Here is a 21,160-nt window from a genome sequence, read left to right on the forward strand (position 1 = left end):
AAAATGTGCTTTTTAAATATGATTGTTGCATTTGCATTAAAATAAATGTACTGATTATAAATTCCATGTATCTATATAAAACTCAGTCTACCAAGAAGAGATAATACGAAGGATGTTGAAACCAATAAAAATCCATTATTTTTTAAAGCATTTTTTTTGGATTTTGCCTTTTTCAAAATTGTTATTGATATAAATCAAGTACCCAGGGATAGAATGCCTGCATATCTTATCTGTACAGCACTTTGACTAATGCTCGCTGTGCACTTGGAGAATAAGCAATTTCCCTGCTGCCTCCTTTAGAATGATGAGGTAATCTACTGTGCCTTTACACTTACAGAAAACCTCAAGAGACTGAGACTTGATGATTACACGGTCTTATAAGGCCATAAAGTTCTACCACAGGAGTCGTATACGTATTATAAAGACACTTCAAATTGCTGAACATACTCTCCCCACCATCATTGCATGACTCTCCTGCAATTCACTTGCACCTCTGGCTTTCTGAAATGATTTAAAACTGCATCAGAACTCAATGCATGCAGGCCAACAATCATCATCAGAAGGCTGGTCTGACAAGATTTAATTACTTAGAAACATATCAGATTTTTAATCCTGGAAAATAAAACTATAAATGACTTTTCAGTAAGATGTAACACCAAAAGGCATTTTTCTCAAAACACAAAACTAGACTCATGTTAAGAATAAACTGAGTTTAATTTTAAACTAGTAGTTATTCTGATGTAAACATTCATGTTATACTGAAATGAATTTTACCAACGTTTTCCCCAAAACGCATTTGCCTTCATATTAATCTTACTCATGTTTTTAAAAGAATCCTTTACTTTCTTGTCAGTTTGCATTCTGTATCAAACTGACAGAAGCCAAGATCTTTCACATTATTTGTCAGTTTCACTGCCCTTTCAAAATAAATCTGTAGCAAAGCCTTTTCATTTGTCTGATCCAGTTGAAAATCTTTTATATTCATTCTACTGAAGCATCAGTCTTCAATTTTTTCCTTCCATTCACTATTCCTAGATGTGACACCTCTAACAATTTGTAGTTAAAATCAAAAGCCTGTATATTTTATTACTGTTTAACACGTTCATTTGTATATTTTTCTATTTTTAAAATTACATACTCTAAAACAGGTAGCAATACCTTCTTAAACAGGAAGGCAGGAGTGTGTGTGAAACACTGTAGGAACCAGATCCTATTATTCTGTTCTCTATTTAAACTGATGTATACTTACTACATGTATAATTAATGACATTTACGTCATTTAAAAAAGTAGTTCTACATGGACACAGGGAGGGGAACAACACACACTGAGGCCTGTCAGAAGGTAGGGGTAGGGGGAGGGAGAGCATTAAGAATAATAAGTAATGCATGGTGAGCTTAATACCAAGGTGGTGGGTTGCATGTTTACCTATGTAACAAACCTGTGCATCCTGCACATGTACCCTGGAACTTAAAAATGAGAAAAAAAATATTTCAAAGGAAAAAATATTTAGTTCTGATACATCTCCTACACACTGAAAAAAACTTAAAATAATTTTTTTGTGGGTGAGGACAGAAAAGCGAGTTTTTCAGGCTTTTAGAGATTCCAAATGCAATGAGATTGAATTTACTGTTTATGTTAGTCTCAAAGGGGCTTCCCCTTAATGCAAATTTATTTTCTTGAATCCAAGGGTATGGTGATCTTTTCTACTTCTTGAAACGTCTTCTTACTTGATAGAAAGGTTTTTTTATTTTAAATCAAAAATCCAATTTTTATCTAGAATTCACATCCTTTAATAAAATATAATAAATCATTCACAGTTATTATTAGTGTTTTTAGAGCATAAAGATGTGTTCATTAAAATGAAAACTTCTCTGAAACCCCTGGATGCTATTTTTTATGTCCATTTCTAAACAATTTCCTTCTTTCAATTTGTTCAGAATAGGTTGAAATAAATGCTATCAACATCAAAATATAGACTATCAAAGTGTACTTATTTCCTGGCTTAAGAAACTTTTATCTGAAATTTGAATCAATGCACAGCTTGCTGGAAAGATTTCTATGCATGAAACACATACATATATGAAGTGTATACACATATGTATTTATGCCAAGTAAAATAGAGATTTACTAGAAGATTTAAAACGGTGTTCTAAATATTTCAATTTTGAGAATGTTACCCACAAAGGTATATTTTAGACCAAGATTGATTTCCTGAACTTTTAAATTTTTTTTTTTCTGGCAAATGCTTTAATGCTATTTTCTAGGTAGTGCTTAGAAGTGTTTAATTGTACAAATTTTTGAAATGTACAAATCATAGTAAGACCATAATTTTGTGGATAAAGTCTTTGAAATATAATAGAATTAGAATATTTGGCAATATTTCATGTTGAAATCTAGAACTTACTATTTATACCAAACACAAATATAGATACAGATCTGCCAAATGTGTAAATGTCATATTCCTTTATAGACTTTTATCCTGGAGGATTCTTATATAAATAAGATATTATATAAGTAGATTAAATTTGTAGTCACCATACACTAACATAAAACGAAAATCTAAAGAAGAAAACAACTCTGCACGTGTACCAACTGTGTATTACCAACAGAATTTTAAGTTTGGAACCAAGTGGGTATTGGTTAGAACAGACTTTCCAACATTCCCGTACCAAAGACTCCAATATTATCATTAATATATAATATAGCAGAAGGTCTATATTTGGCGTGCCCAAAGTCTTAAGGGGGTACACAGATGATGATGGGTGACAAATACCTTCTACATTATTTACCTAGAAATTCAACAAATGAACGCCAGTAAAATATTACATGACAGATGGAATAAGACAAATGAAAATCTAAAAGTTCCAAAGTAAAATTTCCAATATATTTTTAAGTATACTTTCTTGATAAATTGAAAATCAGCAAGGCACATAATAGTCACACTTAGTCCACTGATAACCTCTAATTTATTTTCAATTTCCATTTAGGTTTTATCCTTTGTGATCTTATAACAAATTCAATTAAGGTGGGTATAGCAATGCTATAATTGCAGTCATGGTATTATAATATGATACATGTCTCCTATAATGCAAAAATGTCCAATTTTAGGTTTTATCCTTTGTGATCTTAATAACAAATTCAATTAAGGTGGGTATAGCAATGCTATAGCTGCAGTAATGGTATTATAACATGATACATAGTCTCCTATAATGCAAAAATGTCTCATTTCATTGATAGTTTAAATATGCTTCTGTCCTTTTTTCACCACAACCTACCAATTCAGGTTAAATTCAAATCTCTTAATTTGATTTTGACCTCTAACCTATGATTATATAGTACACGTTAGTTCAATTATTTTTGTCATAAATTAAGCGGTGTAATTATGTCAGCAGGAAAGGTTAACATCACATACTGTGGGTCACAGATTTTGAGTTTTATATAATAAATTGGAGATATTATTTCAGCACATAAGATTTATGTATTCATGTAATACGTTCATCTGTGGACATGGAAATGAACAAAAATGTAGACTTAAAACTATTAGAGCCTAAAATCAATTTCTCCTCCAAACCTCCTAAGAGAGTAAGCTGCGGGCTTTTTTTTTTCCCCTAACCTGTCATTGTTTTAAAATCTGGATTAAAGAGAAAAAGGATAGAAGATTGAAAATAAGGTAAGGGAAGTAACAGCGACTCTGCAGCTCCTGAAAACCTGATTGAGAAAGGTTTTAAGACTTGAAAAAATTAAGCTTTAAAATTTATTTTAGAGATAAAACTTTTAGATAAAAATTTTGATTTTTAAACATTTTTGGGAAAAAACATCCCGAGAAGCAGAGAAAGCCAGATTTAAATCAATTCGTTAGTAATTTTATAAATAGAAGGATGGCACAAAGATAAGTAAATGAGTAATATTTCAGGAAGATTTAAGTGGAAATATCATATTTGTTGTGTGTTATTTGATACATATATATGCATATATATACACACACATACATATATAATTTAAGTCGGTAAAAACATCAAAATAGTTGGTTTGTTATTATTTTTTACTCATCCTACAACCCGTTGCTTGTTGCTGGTGGAATTCAGGTGTGGAAAATGGGGCAGTCTCTGCAGTATGTTTTCATTCAGCAAAGGAACTTAGACTGATGGAGGTTCTATCTATATGGGAGTGGGGCAGAAAGAGTTCCAGAGGGCCCTGTGCTGGCAATTAAATCCACCAGCTTGAAAGTCATACATATAATTTGCACCTATAACCAGTGGAAAAACACCAACCACATATTACCACCCTACTGCAGGTTAGAAAGGGTGCATAATCCTATGTGTCTAAAGGAGAGATTAAGATTCCTTTGAGCAATGAAGTATCTACTAAGCCTTGTCACAGCACAAAACACTAAGATGTATTATGAAATGATTGTTTTTAACTTCATTACAGACATAACCTATATACTGGAAAGTCCATGACTTTTAATAATGATTTATGTGGATGAACAAAAGAGGAACAACTTGGCCAGGTGCGTGGGCTCATGCTTGTAATCCCAGCACTTTGGGAGGCCGAGGCGGGAGGATACTTGAGGGCACGAGTTCGAGACCAGCCTGGCCAACATGGTGAAACCCCATCTCTACCAAAAATACAAAAATTAGCTGGGCCTGGTGGCAGACGCCTATAATCCCAGGTACTCAGGAGGCTAAGGGAAAAGAATCACGTGAACCAGGAGGTGGAGGTTGCAGTGAGCTACTGCACTCCAGCCTGGGTGACAGAACTAGGCTCCGTTTCAAAAATTAAGGCATAATCTAACAAAAAAACAGAAAGTCTGGAATGTTTTTGGAATTACCCATATTTTTCTAAACGAAGCAAAAGGTCTAATTAAGAGAGGAGAAACGGTTATGTGTTGAAAGCCATGAAAGACAGAAAAAGGAATATTATAACACTGTGGTTGTGGTATTTTGTTACATAGAGTCCTAATGGCTACTTTTGTACATAATTCTTAATGTCGAGTTTACCAAAATACTATAATACGTAATAAGACAAATGAGTACCAGTTACCCAAATTTACATTTTGATTTTTTCTTATTATTTGTACAAGTTAATGCCAGTTATAGAATTAGATGCTTGCCAAATAAACCTTTGTGTTTATGTATGTATGTATGTGCATATACATATTTCAGATTTTGATAGAATGCATAAAAATAGAAGTCAATTTTAATCTTAGCACATCCTTTCTGAGAAAGCTAAAAACAGTATATTTAATGCCCTATGAGTAAAATATATGTAACTCCCCAATCTGAATATGTACAGTTAATTTTACTGATCCATAAGAACTGGCTTTATTGTGGCAAAATGATAGTTTTATTATAGTATTTTAGTAAACTTAACTTTAAATATTAAAAATATTATAAACTCAAAAATATATACTTTATTATACACAGAGGGAGGCTGCATATTAATAAGTTGAAGGCCATCGAACTGAATAATTTCATATTCAAATTTTCAGATTTAGTCTATTCATTAAAATACAACCCATCTCAAAATCAGCTACTAATATTTATATTCACAAGCTACTTAGAATACTGTAATATTTGTGCTAAAGGAACCAAGAATCTAATTAATATAATTAAATTAATTTGCATTTGAGTAAATTTAATTAATTGTATAATTCATCACATTTTCAGTTATTTTAATACTGATTTTTTTAATTTAATGAATGAATGAATGAAAAGAGGATGTTTATAGATACAGAATTCCATGTTCAAGAACTTGTTTTAATAGTATATGACAACATTCTCATTACCCAGACTAATCAAACTAATTTATACTTAAGTTTTCTTATGAAAATGAAGAATACTGATAAATTAGATTGATTTTGGTTTAACAGTTATCTAAGAGTGATCTAGTCCCCTCATACATGTTTTCTTTTAATCCTCATTACAGTCCTTTGAGGTATTATTACAAATAGTATATTCTTATGAAAGACAACTTTGTCATACTATTTTTGCTTAAGCACTGTTATTTGAATGTTCACTGAATATCACCGTTTTCCTTTTATAGTTCGAAAATTTTATTTCTTGCCCCTTATTTTTGGAACCATTCCACTTATGCTTAAAAAGGCTATCCAATTCACACTATATTACTTCTTCCCTAACTTTTCTACTTTGAAAAGCCTTTGAGGAATCTTCAAAAGCAACCCATAACATCCTTTAAAAAGTGAGTATGAGACAATCAACTAATTGAGTAATTGTGAACTCCTATGTGAAAATTTTAACAGTATGACATGCTTTAAGAAAACATGTTGTAATTGAAGTGATATGAATATTGATTTGACAGACTACAATATATCAATAGTATTCTTCACTAAAATGATTGTATATAACACTTGCACGATCTTTTAAAATTATAGATGACTGCCTTTCAATTATACCATCTGGACATTAGAGGGAAGATCCTATTTCTCAAAATATTCTCGGAAATCCTTATTTTGAATTATACTTGAAATTGATGAGAAACATTTTGGACCCTTCAGGAATTATCTTATTTTTCAAACAGCTATAACTCCTCTAGAATTAAGTCCGATGAAAAACACTGTCTTATTCTTTTTAAAATATGGTAATTACTATTTTCCCTAGACTAAAAAATTGATACTGAAGGTAATTTCAAAAGAGAATTGTAAGGTTAAAATACCAGAAATAGCATATATGCAAAATTGTTGTGTCAATCTTATTCTCATTTAAAATACTAAGAGAAAATGATTTTATATAATTTAAAACTTGGTTTAATTTGAGAATACACAAACTGTTAATAATGAATGACAAAATACAGAGGATAATAAATTTTATCCATTTACCCTTCTATTACAAATGAGAAGATGTTGGTTATATATCCTAGAAAATTAATCAAACCAGTTTTTGTCTTTTTTTATTTTTATTTTTTTTAAGCTTTGAGGTGGAGCTGAAAATTCACGACAGTCACAAATTAAATTATTCTGGAATTAAGATGTTCTCCTCCAGGTCAAAAGATTCCTGTGACTTACAAAGGGTGTAGATTAAATAGAGGAGTCATTTTGAGTATAAATAATACTATCTCCATACAAAATTTGTTTCTTTCAAATATGAAGCCTTCCACCAACTACCTGTATGACTCATCTGGGGACTTCTGCTCTATACTCTAAGTGGCTTAGTCACTGCCAATATATTTCCATATGAGGGATGGTGATAACTAAGAAAGTACAGAAACAATAACTGATCTTCACAGACTTAGAAGTGTAGTAATGGCACAGTTCTTCAATCACATGGCAGTCTAGGTGAATACAAGACAATAACAGGCCCCAGTGTCCATGACGCCTACATGAACATCCACACGTTCCAATTACTGTTACTTGAAAGGAGCAAGCAAAAACAGAACCACCTTTTCAGAAGACTGAAACAATATTAGCAAGACCTTTAGTACTATTTTATGATACTCTTAGTTTTTTAAAATAACATTATTCATTAAACTAAAATTTACATATAATTCCATTTGATCTAATGACCAATGTTCACTAAATCCAATCTGATTATTTGCCTATCTCATAACCTAGTAGTTTTAAAGTCTGATCTTTGAATTTTGAGACATAATAAACATGAAATCTTTATAGTCCATTTAAAATCTTTGTCGTTTTAATAAAATTTTAGAAATATCTTTTAAATGCCTTTCTACCTCTAGGGAGAAATCAAGTAAGATTTTATCCACGAAGTCAAATGCCAAATGATTAAAATATCCTCATCTCAAATTCCAGACCTCCATTTTTTTTCCAGTTGTCAATCCCTTTCTAATTTGCTGTGAACAGTACTGTCAGTCTGTTTTGGAAACTATTTTAATTTAAGATTATTTCTCTTCAATCTTTGAATGGCCTGTCATTTGTTATATCCATCATAAATGCTAGCCAAGTACACTTCTGATTTCCAGCTGTCAATTTATAGAGGCACTGAATTTTTCACACATTCTTTTTCATGTCTTCCCTCTGGCTTTCCTTTTAATTTTTTTTTAAACAGTAAATTTTTATTTGTATTCCCTACTAAACAGTAAGAAAAAATAAAGCAATAACTGGATTTTTAACAAATCCCTGAATATTCTTATTCCATAGTAGACTAAAAAAAATCACAATATTTTCTTTATACATTGTGCCTAGGTAAGTGTGAAAACGGAAATGAAGAAAATCTAGTATCGTTATAAAATACTTGAGGTCCTTCTTAAGAAAAGGTACTGAGAAATATCAGCTCTGAGAAGTACTTGTGGAAAAATATAAGATATGATATTCCTTTTTGACTTATGTGCACACACTAGACAGTGTGCTGGGATTTATGTGATCTGCATGTGGGCATTGTTCTCCTAATTAGATAGAAAACTTGGGTTCAATACCAAGATTAACCATATATGCTGGCACAGATTCTTAAAAACTTCAAGGACTCTTAACTCACTGCATGTCCTCCATGAGGCTCTCCTAAGAACAGCAGAACTTCCACTGGCTTTTTCTTATGTATTTGGCCAAATATACAACATGAAATAAATTTGTAATGAAATACAGTATAAGAGACACAGAGTAAAACATTAAAAACTATCCAACATTTTATGCCCTGATTTTGGCTGACTTAGTAGTGTCTGCTAAGGCTGGCATGAAGCATGTAAGATTCCATCATTCTCCTGTAGTACTCCAGGTAGTTCTGGGGAGCAAATCCAAAATGTTCCCAGGGCCATGGAAGGAACAGGCAGTAAGTTTTCACATACAACAGATGTATGTTGCCTGGGTCAAAGGAACCAGAGAAAAACAGAACTCCAAAAAAGAGTCAGCATAAACTAGCTACAAGGCCCACCATCTACCCAGCCCTGCCCTAAGTTATCCAGACAGGTAACAACCAACCATCCTTGTTCTTCCCTTCCTGTCTGCTTCTTCCTACTTTGGGTAAAATTCAAACAGCAGCTATTAAATGCCCAGCCTGCACTGAAGGCTTCCATTAGCTCTTCTTTAAGGTAGGGAAGAGGAGTTAACACTAACTCAAATTTGGAAATTTCACTATTACAATGAAAATAAGCTTTTAAATTTCTTTTTGAGAGAGAGAGAGAGAGAGAGAGAGAGACTCGCTCTGTCACCCAGGCTGGAACGCAGTGGCGCCATCTCAGCTCACTGCAACCTCCACCTCCTGGGTTCAAGCTATTCTCTTGCCTCAGCCTCCCGAGTAACTGGGATTAGAGGCACATACCACCACACCTGGCTAAGTTCTGTATTTTTAGTAGAGGCAGGGTTTCACCCTGTTGGCCAGGCTGGTCTTGGACTCCTAACCTCAGATGATCCGCCCTCTTCTCCCTCCCAAAGTGCTGGGATTATAGGTGTTAGCGTCCATGCCTAGCCAGAATTTCTTAACTGAGACATTTTTATTGAGATTATTTTTATGTCTAAAGGTAATCTAGATCATTTTGTTATTTTGAATCTCTAGGAAAGTCATCCTTATCCAGGGTCACTCACTGAAAAGGTTTAATAGGCTATCAAAATAAAGTTGGATTTTCACAATAAACCACATGTCACATTTGTACAAAGTGATTCACACAGAAAGAAAAATGAGTTATAAATGGTATCAAATTTAGAATATGCCAACTTCTTAATATACAGCTATCTGAAAAGGTGATTATGTGAATTAACTGAAACACATACTTGTGAGAGGTAAACGTTACATAGTCACATACATATATGAAAAATAATGGGTAAAACAAATTTTGTTTATTCCTAGCAGAATTTCTTTGACATTTTAAGGGTTAAAGTGTACTATGAACCTCCAAAGAAGTAGTTATAAATATAGCTACTTACAGATATCCTCATATCTGCACATACTCAATGAAAGAGAAGGATTCCTCTTCGTCGTAGAAGGCCACCAACCCTTTCAGACTGAGGCGTCTTTTGTGACCCCATTTAATCCTAATTACTTCTTAAAGTCCCTGCCTCCAAGTGTCATATCACATTGGAGGTTAGAGCTTCAACATATAAATTGGGGATGGAGGGAACACAATTCAGTCTAAAGCAATTTACAACATCTATAAAGCTATTACTAATTGGTCTGTTGTTCTGTAATCTGAAATGAATTTTAAAACTAATATCTATATGATCATAAGAATACTGTATCTTTGGCATTTGGGTTGATAAGTCGTCCATATTCTCTTATCAGAAAATCAACAGTATATTGTTCTCTATGAATATGAATGTATTACACGAATATTATTTTAAAAAATAGTGAAAGTAAAGGCCAACTTTATCTCAGAAGCAGAATTGTTTCTCTTTGTGCCAAACTTATTAATTATGATCAAATTAACCTAGCCTAAAATTTACATTCCCTACCTCAGGCTTGTCCTCAATGTCTTATGATGTTCTTACCATTTCCTTGCTCACTCCTAATGAGAAACAATGTTAATTATGTAAGCTAATCACTTTTTACAATATATGATCACTTTGTTACAGAATCAATTGTACTTTTTAAAAAGTGCCCTTTCTTAGCACTTAATCAGATTTCTAGTTGCATGATTCAGAATCAAGACTTTATAATTTAAACAGCACTTTAAAAGAAAAAAAGAAAAGCTACTCTGTTAATATCAGAACCATGACATTTTACCGACAGTTCTTTAAAAACATTCACTTTTTTAGTCATTTAACAAACAACTCTATATATTATATAATGATGTACTTTCCGGAATTAAAGAACCCTTTTTTTTTTCTTTTTTGTAAATCATCTTGTTTAAAAAAATCAATAAACACAAAACTTAAGAATGCTCTACTGATGAAAACTCTTTTATGATTCTATCGTGATCCAGATTCACATTGGTGAAAAATACCAAGCATAGAAAAAAATTATCCTGAAAAATACCACTGGGTTGGAAATGTAGTGCATTTTTCAGCTCTTCATCAGAGCATAAGGTATGTTAGGAAATTCGTCACGGTGAGGATATTCACGTACGGCAGCTCAGGTAAGTCATGTCCCATTAGACTAATCAGCAACTTTAACAAGAATGAGTCACCATCTGGTAAAACTTAGAACAATTAAGCCTGTTTTGATTTCTACCATGGCAATAATGAAACTATCAAGTAAAAAATATGTTGTGGAATTATTTGATTGTTGTTCATGAAATAAATTTGGTATAGTTTAGATTTGAGGAACATGGTAATATTTTCAATTAGTGAGAAAAATTGTTCTCCTTTATTCATCTTAACTTTGCTATTTGGGGATTTAAAAAATAGGAAGATGGAAGCATTTCCTATTAGATAGATTCCTTACATTAGTTACTGCATGCAATCCTCACTGCAACCTAGTAAGGTATATTCACCTCCTCTGATTGTAAAGAAGTTGAATATGTAATTCAGCGATAAAGCCAGGACTTGCATCCACTTCTGTTAGATTCTATGTTCTTGTCCATGACCCATAGTTGAACCTTGATGACGTGAATGACATCACTTTTAACCCCAGGATTGTACATGTTTAAAATTCTAGCATTTGAAGGCTCAGATTTTTTAGTATAAATGTGTTATTTCGGCCCACCTGTCCATCACACCTCCTATTCTTACACCTTTTATGCCCATTCTCATCAACAAAGTATCCCATGTCCACAACTTTTTCATAGAGAGAAAAAGATTACATAATTCTTCCTCCAGAAAACATCCCACAGCTTTCCATTTATGTTATGGATTGGATGTCTGTATACTCCCAAAATTCATATGTTAAAGCCCTAACCACCAATGTGATAGTATCAGGAGATGGGGTCTTTGGGAGGTAATTTCCATGAGGTCATGAGGATAGGGCACCTACAATACGATTAATGGCCTCATAAGAAAAGGAAGATAAAACAGCCTGCTCTCTCCCTCTGCTGGTGCAGAAGAGGTGATGTGAGGACACACTGAGAAGACCCAGGAAGAAAATTCTTACTGGGCACCAACCTGCACCTCAATCTTGGACTTCCTAGCTTCCAAAACCGTAAGAAATACATGCCTGTTATTTTAGCCTATCTGTCTGTGGTATTTTGCTATTGCAGTCTGAGATAATTAAGACAATCTCAAAGTAAATATCAAAGTCTTTGCAATCGTCCATAGGGCTGTGGCTGACATGGCATCTGCTGCTACTCCTGCTCCCCGTTCCCTTGCTAACTCTGCTCTGGCCACACTGGTCTCCCTGTTGATTATGAGCCCGCCATGCTCCTGCCTGAAGATCTTTGAGCTTTCTGTTTCCATGGCCACAACCTTCTTACCCAGGTGATTTTTATGGCTCTTGTGCTCACAAACTACAGACTTCAATTACAATACTGCCTTAGCCAAAAGGCCTTCTCTATCGACCCATTATAAAATATCACTCTTCTCTCTTATCCCAGGAACTATCTTTAACCTCTTCTCTACTTTATTTTTATCAAGAGCATTCATTACACTATGACATATACTATTATTTTAATTGTTTGTTTTACACTCCACTATCCTCCAATAGAATGCGGGCTCCATGAATACAGAGATTTTTGACCATTTAGTCAGTGCTATATTTCCATTATCTGGAAAAGTACATGACATGCTAGGTCCTTAATAAGTATTTGCTAAATGAAGAAATGTGTTAAAGGCAAAATAAAGAGAACATTTACTATTTTTCATCTCTATGATATATATTTTAACATACATATATATTTGAAGCCAGTTTGTTTTAATTAATTAAATTTCACTTGATGATTGACTGCCTCTGAGGTAATTAAATGATAATATCGTGTCTAAAAAAGCTATTTTCCCAGTTATGAGTAACTTTTCCTTGATATATATATTCCTTTGAAACAGGGTCTCACTCTGTCACTCAGACTGGAGTGCAGTGGCATGATCATAGCTCACTGAAACTTCTGCCTCCTGGGCTCAAGTGAACCTCCAACCTCTGCCTTCCAAGGAGCTGGGACTATAGGCGCATGACATCACCCAAGGCTGTTTTTAAAATTTGTTTAGAGAAACAGAGTTTCACTATGTTGCCCAGCCCGGTCCCTAATTCCTGGGCTCAATTGATCTGCCCACTTTGGTCTCCCAAAGTGCTGGGATTACAGGCATGAGCCACCACACGAGGAGGAGATTTCTATTCCAACAAAGATAGTCAAAAGATACTCTGTTAAAGGTATACTACCCTCACTGTACTTGGAGTAACAACAAAATGGGCTGTTTACAACAGCTAAATGTAAATTATTAGTAAGTGGTGGATCTGTGTTGGAACAGATTAGTTACTAAAATTTACGGGAGATTATGCAATTGTCGGCAAAGACTGCACGCACCTTTTTCCTCTGCAATTTTGACACTGACATCATCTAAGATACAGTAGCTATATCTTTTAAGATACCACAATTGAATATCAAGATAAGTTACAAGGATAATTGATTTTTAGCTTAAATTACAAAAATGAAGTACTTTTACTTTTAGTAAAGCATATGAGACATCAAAAGATAATATAACTCATGAAAATTGTCTTCTTTTATCAAAATGAAGATATCTTCATGATAAAAATGTTAGGTATTTTTACTTCTAAAATGTAAATAATAATTGCCTTACTTAAATTATGGGGTAAGTATAAGGACAAAAGTATCTGGTCCCTAAAAGCTTTATGGAAGTTGGGGTTCCTTCCTATTATTTTCCCTTATTAATGTTATTCTTACAGAAATATAATTATATAAAGAAATATCAATACAAATTGCCATTTTAAATGATTATAGAATATTCTATGAAAACAGCCCTCCATTGAGTCTAAAGTGATTCAAAAATTAATAAAGTTCTGTGATTAAAAACAAATTAAGTCAGAATATTCAGCCCTTGTTTTTACTAAGTTATATGCTTGTCTTCTATATTCCTAAGCGGATAAATTAGATCTGAAAATTAAGTATGGTTTGGGTGTCCTCTAAAAGAAAAGGAGCAACCAGTGAAATTCTCAAAAATGGAAATTTTGAGATGGGGCTCTAATTAAATACAGTATTTAAAACTTTAAATATATCACTGAGCGGAAATAATCACATTTCAATTCAAGGGACTTTAAAAAGTAATCATCTTTGTGAAATTAGAACACGAGGTTTCTTATAAGAGTACAGCTACACAACTGTCTTAAAATGAAAAAGGTTGTTTCCTTCAGTTAAGCCTTCAATTAAAGTGCACTTTCATATTCATTAAACTCAGAAGCCTAGAACAATCCTCTAAATCGGATATGTTCCCACACACCGCATGAAGAATGCCGGTAATTATTAAATTTTCCAGATCTTGTGGACATTTCTGATTTTATTCCTGTCATTTATTCATGCAGCTTATAACACTGGATATGAATTTTAAAGAAGTACAGGCCGGGAAAGGTTAGAGTCTTACTGATGAGATTTCAGCAAAGAGGAAGATGCCAATATTAAGATGAATGGGACTAAATAAATAATCCAAAGACAGAGCTTCTTTTTACTTTTAATTATGACATATCCCAAAGAATGCCTATAACTTCTGAAAACATATTATTTTATTGATTCTTGAAATAAGTTGTATTCTCTGAGACTATTAAAATTATCTGTAGCTATTTACAAATAGTTTATTTTAAATTGGAAAGAAAAACATTGTTTATACAAATTTAAAACTGTACCATACTAAGATATATGTATACCTATGTAAACATTTTTTTAAATTCTTAAAAAAATTTGTTCAAATTTGTGAGTCAGATTTCATATTTGTTCTAGCATATAATAGATGGATGCTTTAGTTATAAAGTGATTTCAACTAAGGAAAGGAAGAAAAAGAGTAACAGAATGCAGATTTTAATGCAAAGTAAGTATCTTACTGCCTCCTGTGTACAATTCTGGCTCACAACTAATCAAACAATAATCTATAAACTTGTCCAGACAATCTGTCTTGACTACCAATACTAGACATAGGACATTAAAGTAAAGACGGCTGGCGTGGGGGCTCACGTCTTTAATCCCAGCACTTTGGAAGGCCAAGGCGGGTGGATCATGAGGTCAGGAGTTTGAGATCAGCCTGGCCAACATGGTGAAACCCTGTCTCTACTAAATGCAAAAAACAAACAAAAAAATTAGCTGGGCATGGTGGCGCATGCCTGTAATCCTAGCTACTCAGGATAATTGCTTGAACCCGGGAGGCAGAGGTAGCAGTGAGCTTAGATCGCACCACTGCACTCCAGCCTGGGTGAGGGAGTCAGAAAGTAAAGAGAAAGCAGCTAGTGTTCTGGCCATACCACATTTATTTCCGGCACAGTGGTTTTTGCTTTAATCTCTTTTACACATCAATCTTCCACGTAAATACATATTGTAAACAAAATGTTCATAGATTAAAGCTATTAGAAAATCACTGACTTAAAATATCTTGTCGACATTTATAAATTATTAAATTTAGAAATAAAAAAGCCTCCCAGATATCAACAATACAAAACCCAATCATAAAAGATTTCTAATAAATGAGCAACATTCAAGTTGGCTTCAGTTTTCTTCAACACAGTAACGCAGGCTGAAAAGCAATGCCATAATGTACAGAGTACTGACAAAAAATATTTTGACTCAAAGCTTCCATACCCAGCGAGTTTTTCTTCCAGTCGGAATTCAATAGAAAGATACAGAACGAGATTATTATTTTGTTGACATATCCAACAAACAACAGGTGATAGATCTGAAACTAAAGTGGAAGATGTATTATTCAAAAATTGAGAAACATAACCATATAGCTTAGCATTGTCTGAATAGTTATAATAATGACAAAAACAATTACAAATATCAAAAGTAGCTATAGAAAAAATAACACAATGGTCAAAGAAAAATTATTAATATATGAATCCAAATCCCAAATGATTCTAAAAAGGGCTTGGAATTAATAGTCTGAGTTGGAGTGTAAAAAGTTAAATTATGTTTAAGGCTCATGTAAGAAACTACATATATATACACACATACAACATTTTGTTTCTATTATACATAATTATAGGTTTAAAGTCATCAAAGAATTGATAGAATGAAAACAGTGGCACTTTTAAAACACTTAAAAGGAGAAATGAAATAAAATAATTTGATCAAAGACAAAATCTGCTACAAAAAGAATCATACATGCATTAAAAAATTGTTTATAAAAACCAATAATCTCAAAGTGAATTAAAAAAAAGTCATTCACAATGTGAGTCCTTTACTTAATCTTGTGAGTCTAAATAAACTTTAACTGTAAATAATAACAACAACAAACACTTATAGAGCACTTACTATGAGCCTGGCACTATTATGAGAACTTAAATACATTAAACTTGCTTTATCCTCAAAGGACATTTCAGGATACTAATCTTATCTCCATTTTACAGATGAGAGAACGCCTACTCAGAAAGTTGCAGGATTTGCCCGAGGAAATAATACTGCTAAAATTTACATTTGACCACAGGTAGTCTGGTTCCAGAACCCAGGCCATCTGGATAATCTGGATCCCAAGAGGAATATAAGAAACATGTTCTTTACAATCTCAAGCAGTTCTTTTCCCTTATCCTTTACTATATGAGAAGACAGGGAACAAGGTGCAGGATGGGGTGGAGGGATGGGTTAAAGAATAAATAATATGGAAGACCAGGGATATGACTGAACAAATACCCTGGTTCTGGTCACAGTTCATTCTCAGACACAATAGAGTGGTCCTTTGGAAAATTCCTAGTTAGAATTCTCAGGCTTTGCTCTGATTAATGCAAAGCGTGTCTCTAAAAAACAACACCTGCGCAAGCTTCCTCCACTATTTTCCTAAACACTTTTTTTCCCCCATCCCTTTCTCACAGGGAAGCCTTCCCAACCAAGATTTCCAGTCACTACTTTTCTAGTTTTTAAGGTCTCTTCCTTTTACCCAAGCACTTCTTTTGGCTGGAAGCCCACGATACATTGAGAGGAAGGTACTTTTTACCTATATCCTAGGGTAAGGCAGAGAAACATACACAGAAGGGGAGGGAAAAAGAGAGAGAGACTGACAGACATGAGAAGAAGTCATAAGAACTGGAAAGAATCTAAAACATACAATTTTCTCCCTTTACCCATTTATGCAAGAATATTTTTGCATGTCCGTGTAATATAGCTGCACAGTTTTGACTTTTGACAAATATATCTATATACTTTGTAAGTTATGGATGGCAACTGGGAAAGCAGAATTAATTACTAAACATTAAGTTAGAAGGACCACTCCATGGATGCAGGCTGTCCTATGAATATTCGTTTAGTGAGGCTATATTGACATAAACTGTTCATGAAAATCAGATTGATTCTTTCACATAAATCAGAGTTTACCACACACTCTTATATGACAAACAAAACAATGTCACATTTGCTCTTTTTTCCCCTCAAACATGGGAAACATAAGACAGGCAACAGCATGGTATTCCAACAGATGTTAACATTCTTTTACTTACAGCCCTCATAGATGTCAGTAGGAATATGGACTGCTGCATGCTGATAAGATATTTGTCGTCCAAAATTAGCATCTTCAATGAAAACGGGTTTTATCCTCTGGCTGCCTGGCTCACTGTCATTTTTCTCAGGCTATGTACAAAAGAGAGAATAAACAGAATATTATAATTTTTGCTAACATAAATATTTCCACATGCACTTCTTTATTTGCCCAATGCATTTTTTTCAAAAAATATATCTACAAGAATTGTTTAATATATAGTACCTTAATAGCATTGGATACACAAATTTCCATTCCAGTATTAGCAATCACAGTATATCTTTATTGTATTATTCACATTATAACTAAATGCTCTCCTGATTTCCTCAATGTTGGAGTCATTCAGGATCATCTTTGGGGGACGAGGGAGATCTGACTTCTACACATATAATACTTATCAAGATGTAAACTTAAAGAATTGGATAGGCCAGACCCAGTGGCTCATGTCAGTAATCCCAGCACTTTGGAAGGAAGAGGTAGGCAAATGGCTTGAGCCCAGGAGTTTTAGACCAGCCCAGGCAACATGGCAAACCCTTGTTTCTATGAAAAATAACAGAAAATTAGCTGGACAAGGCAGCACAGGCCTGTAGACATACGAGGCTTTAGGTGGAAAGACCGCTTGTGTCTGGGAGGTTAAGGCTGCAGTGAGCCATGATCACATCACCACACTGTAGCCTGGGCAACAAAGTGAGACGCTGTCTCAAATAAATAAACAAGCAGACAAATAAATAAATAAAATAATAAGAAACTGGATAGGTGCCTTTTAAATACAACCTAACTAATATTATCGACTTGAAATAAATTTCACAATTTATGTAACTAAATTTATATTGGGTAGTTGAAGATGATTCTTTGACAAATAACGGTACGCATGACAGAAATAATATGGCAATGAAGGATTATTTTAAATCTCATCCTTTTGCTTTTTGCATGTTTTTCAGGTATACCAATTTTTGTCTTAAAAAAGAAAGTATACTAGGAAAGGAGTGATCTATTTAAACTATAAACAAAATTAAATCCTAATTCAACCAATTTGTCTCTTGAGGTAGGAATGAAGATCCAATCAATAATGATTCAAGAAAACCCCTCGGGAGTCTATAGTCAAAGATTAATTTTCTATCTATTGGAACTATACATTTGATACTGAATTACCTTGTTGCTTTCCCTGGTAACAAACTAAGAATTTCATTCATTTATCCAAAATGCATCTATAACATTTTTTGACATTTGTGTTAAACTTTTTTTGTTCAAAATATATTTTAACTCTACCCTAACTGTTTTTTTTTTTAAATGATATGAAGTTTAAAAATTACGAGTTAAGCAAAAGTGAAAAGAGAAAAAAACCTATTTGTTTTGGGTGGAAACAGGTAGAAGGAGAAATGAATGCATGTATACGTAGCAAGTGTTACCAGTATTATTCCTGGCTTTTCAATTTTAAGAAATAATTTGTGCTTTCTTGTTTTTACAATAATACAATGAGAATGTATTATATTTGTGATCAGAATAAAACTATTAAGGTTTAAGTCTTTTCTATTAATATTATAAAGCATTACATGCTTGTCTTACATAAAAATTACTTCTGTTTCCTCTGAATCCTCTCACACTTAAAAATTAGCAGTTTTATATACATCTTATGCAGGCTCTTCCTCTTTTAAATAACCATATAAATGGCTTTTAGAAATAACTTTAAAATAATAATGTACTTCTCAACTTCTAAAATCATGTATCAAGAATCCTTAAGGTACAATTGCTAAACATAATTTAAGAACAAATAATAGTGCTATTTCCATGGTTCTCCTTTTGTAGTTTATATAAATTAAAATAATTTCATAAAAATATGAGAATTTCTAAATTGAACTCATTTGTCATCTTTAAGCTACTGGAAACTACTGTTCCTCGTACCACCATACTCCATGTCTTTACTTATCTTTATATATTACGGCAGTATATATTTAATTGAAATACAGTAAATATTACACACAAAGGAGTTTTTATGAAAAAACCTACTTAACACAGAATGTCTCATGTAGTAATTAACTACCTCAAATAAATTCTCCCTCTGAAACAAAGAATTCCATTTCTTCAGATCACATACAAGAAAGAACATCTATGTCTCCATCCAACTGTTTTTTTTCAAAATATATCTTCTGAAGTCTACAGACCACCATATACAAATGTGTACAGAGAAAATGAGCAAGCGGATTCTAAAATATATTCAAATGCATTTGGTAAAACATAACTGACACATGAAATGCATAATTCTCAGACTATTCTTCTCAATATAATTTCAGCTATTAAATAACAGATTCGATTACTCAGAGACAGAGATACAAGCTAATGTTGGATGAGGAGGTCATTCAATTTTACAACCAGTGCATATTAGCAAATTTAATTTGGAAAGTCACAATGATAATTATTTGACAGGTACAAAAAGCTCTTGCAAATTTAACATATTTATCTCACCCTTAGAATTGATATTTATAAAAAGCATTGATTTTTAATATTTTGTTCTCTTTTTCATGTTATTAACTTAAAAAATATTCCTACTTATAGCAAAATATTCAAAAATTAAAGTCTATATACTTTTACCTAAATTGCAATGGAAACTTACTTAACTATTTTGCACAATTCAGATTTGCAAACTGATAAACTTTACTTGCAATCATACTATGGCTATAATTATGTCTCAGTTCTGTATTATTTTTGTGTGCCACAAAGTTGTAAAAGAATTAGTTGATATAGAATAAAGTGGCTCACTAAAACTCTCTACGAAAATATCACACTTTGTATTTCTATCTCACAAGTAAAGGAGTTAGATCAACAGTCTTGGCTAGGCCCAGTGGCTCATGCCTGTAATCCCAGCACTTTGGGAGACCTAGGCTGGACAACTGCTTGACGCCAGGAGATTAAGAACATCCTGGACAACATAGTGAGGCCCTCATCTCTACGAAAAATTTAAAAATAAGCCTGGCATGGTGGCATGCTCCTGTATTTCCAGCTATGCAGGAAGCTAAGGCAGGAAGGCCTTGAGCCCATGAGTTTCAGGCTGCAATGAGCTATGATCACACTACTCCACTCTAGCCTGGATGACAGAATGAGACTGTGCGCGCACATGCTTCTGTCTGTGTGTAGGTTCCTGTGTGAAGAAACAAGACTTGCATGCGATTCTCCAATACGTATGTATGTATATATGCATGTATATTTTCAAATTTCAATCTCTAAATACATCCTGGTTTTTTGTAGTTTTTTACAGTTGTTATTTACATTAGGGCCTGCAACTTTTATAACATAGATATTACTGATTTCAGAATTTTTTTAAGTCTCACATATTATTCTCAGTATCAATTTTGGATATGTAATATGACTTAAGGCAAGGCATTATAGTCCAATATAAAGCATTATCAAAGAGAGGATGCGTTATATTTTTTTATTATACTTTTAAGTTCTAGGGTATATGCACACAACGTGCAGGTTTGCTACGTATGTATACATGTGCCATGTTGGTGTGCTGCACCTACTAATTCGTCATTTACATTAGGTATATCTCCTAATGCTATCCCTCTCCCCTCCTCCCTCCTTACAATAGGCCCCGGTGTGTGATGTTCCCCTTCCTTTGTCCAAGTGATCTCATTGTTCAATTCCCACCTATGAGTGAGAACATGTGGTGTTTGGTTTTCTGTTCTTGCAATAGTTTGCTGAGAATGATG

At 33.3% G+C, this 21,160-nt stretch overlaps 1 protein-coding gene across 1 annotated transcript in view; it reads right to left on the reverse strand.

Moving 5' to 3' along the window:
• CACNA2D1 (calcium channel, voltage-dependent, alpha 2/delta subunit 1) overlaps positions 1-21,160 on the reverse strand; it is a 453,354-nt gene that overhangs the window by 161,394 nt on the left and 270,800 nt on the right. The window contains exon 5 of the mRNA XM_011986113.1: positions 17,416-17,545. Within this exon, the coding sequence (XP_011841503.1) occupies positions 17,416-17,545 (130 nt within the window). The remainder of the gene's footprint in view (positions 1-17,415; positions 17,546-21,160) is intronic.

Source organism: Mandrillus leucophaeus, unplaced genomic scaffold (assembly GCF_000951045.1).
Source record: "Mandrillus leucophaeus isolate KB7577 unplaced genomic scaffold, Mleu.le_1.0 Scaffold293, whole genome shotgun sequence".
In the NCBI taxonomy this organism is placed as follows: domain Eukaryota; kingdom Metazoa; phylum Chordata; class Mammalia; order Primates; family Cercopithecidae; genus Mandrillus; species Mandrillus leucophaeus.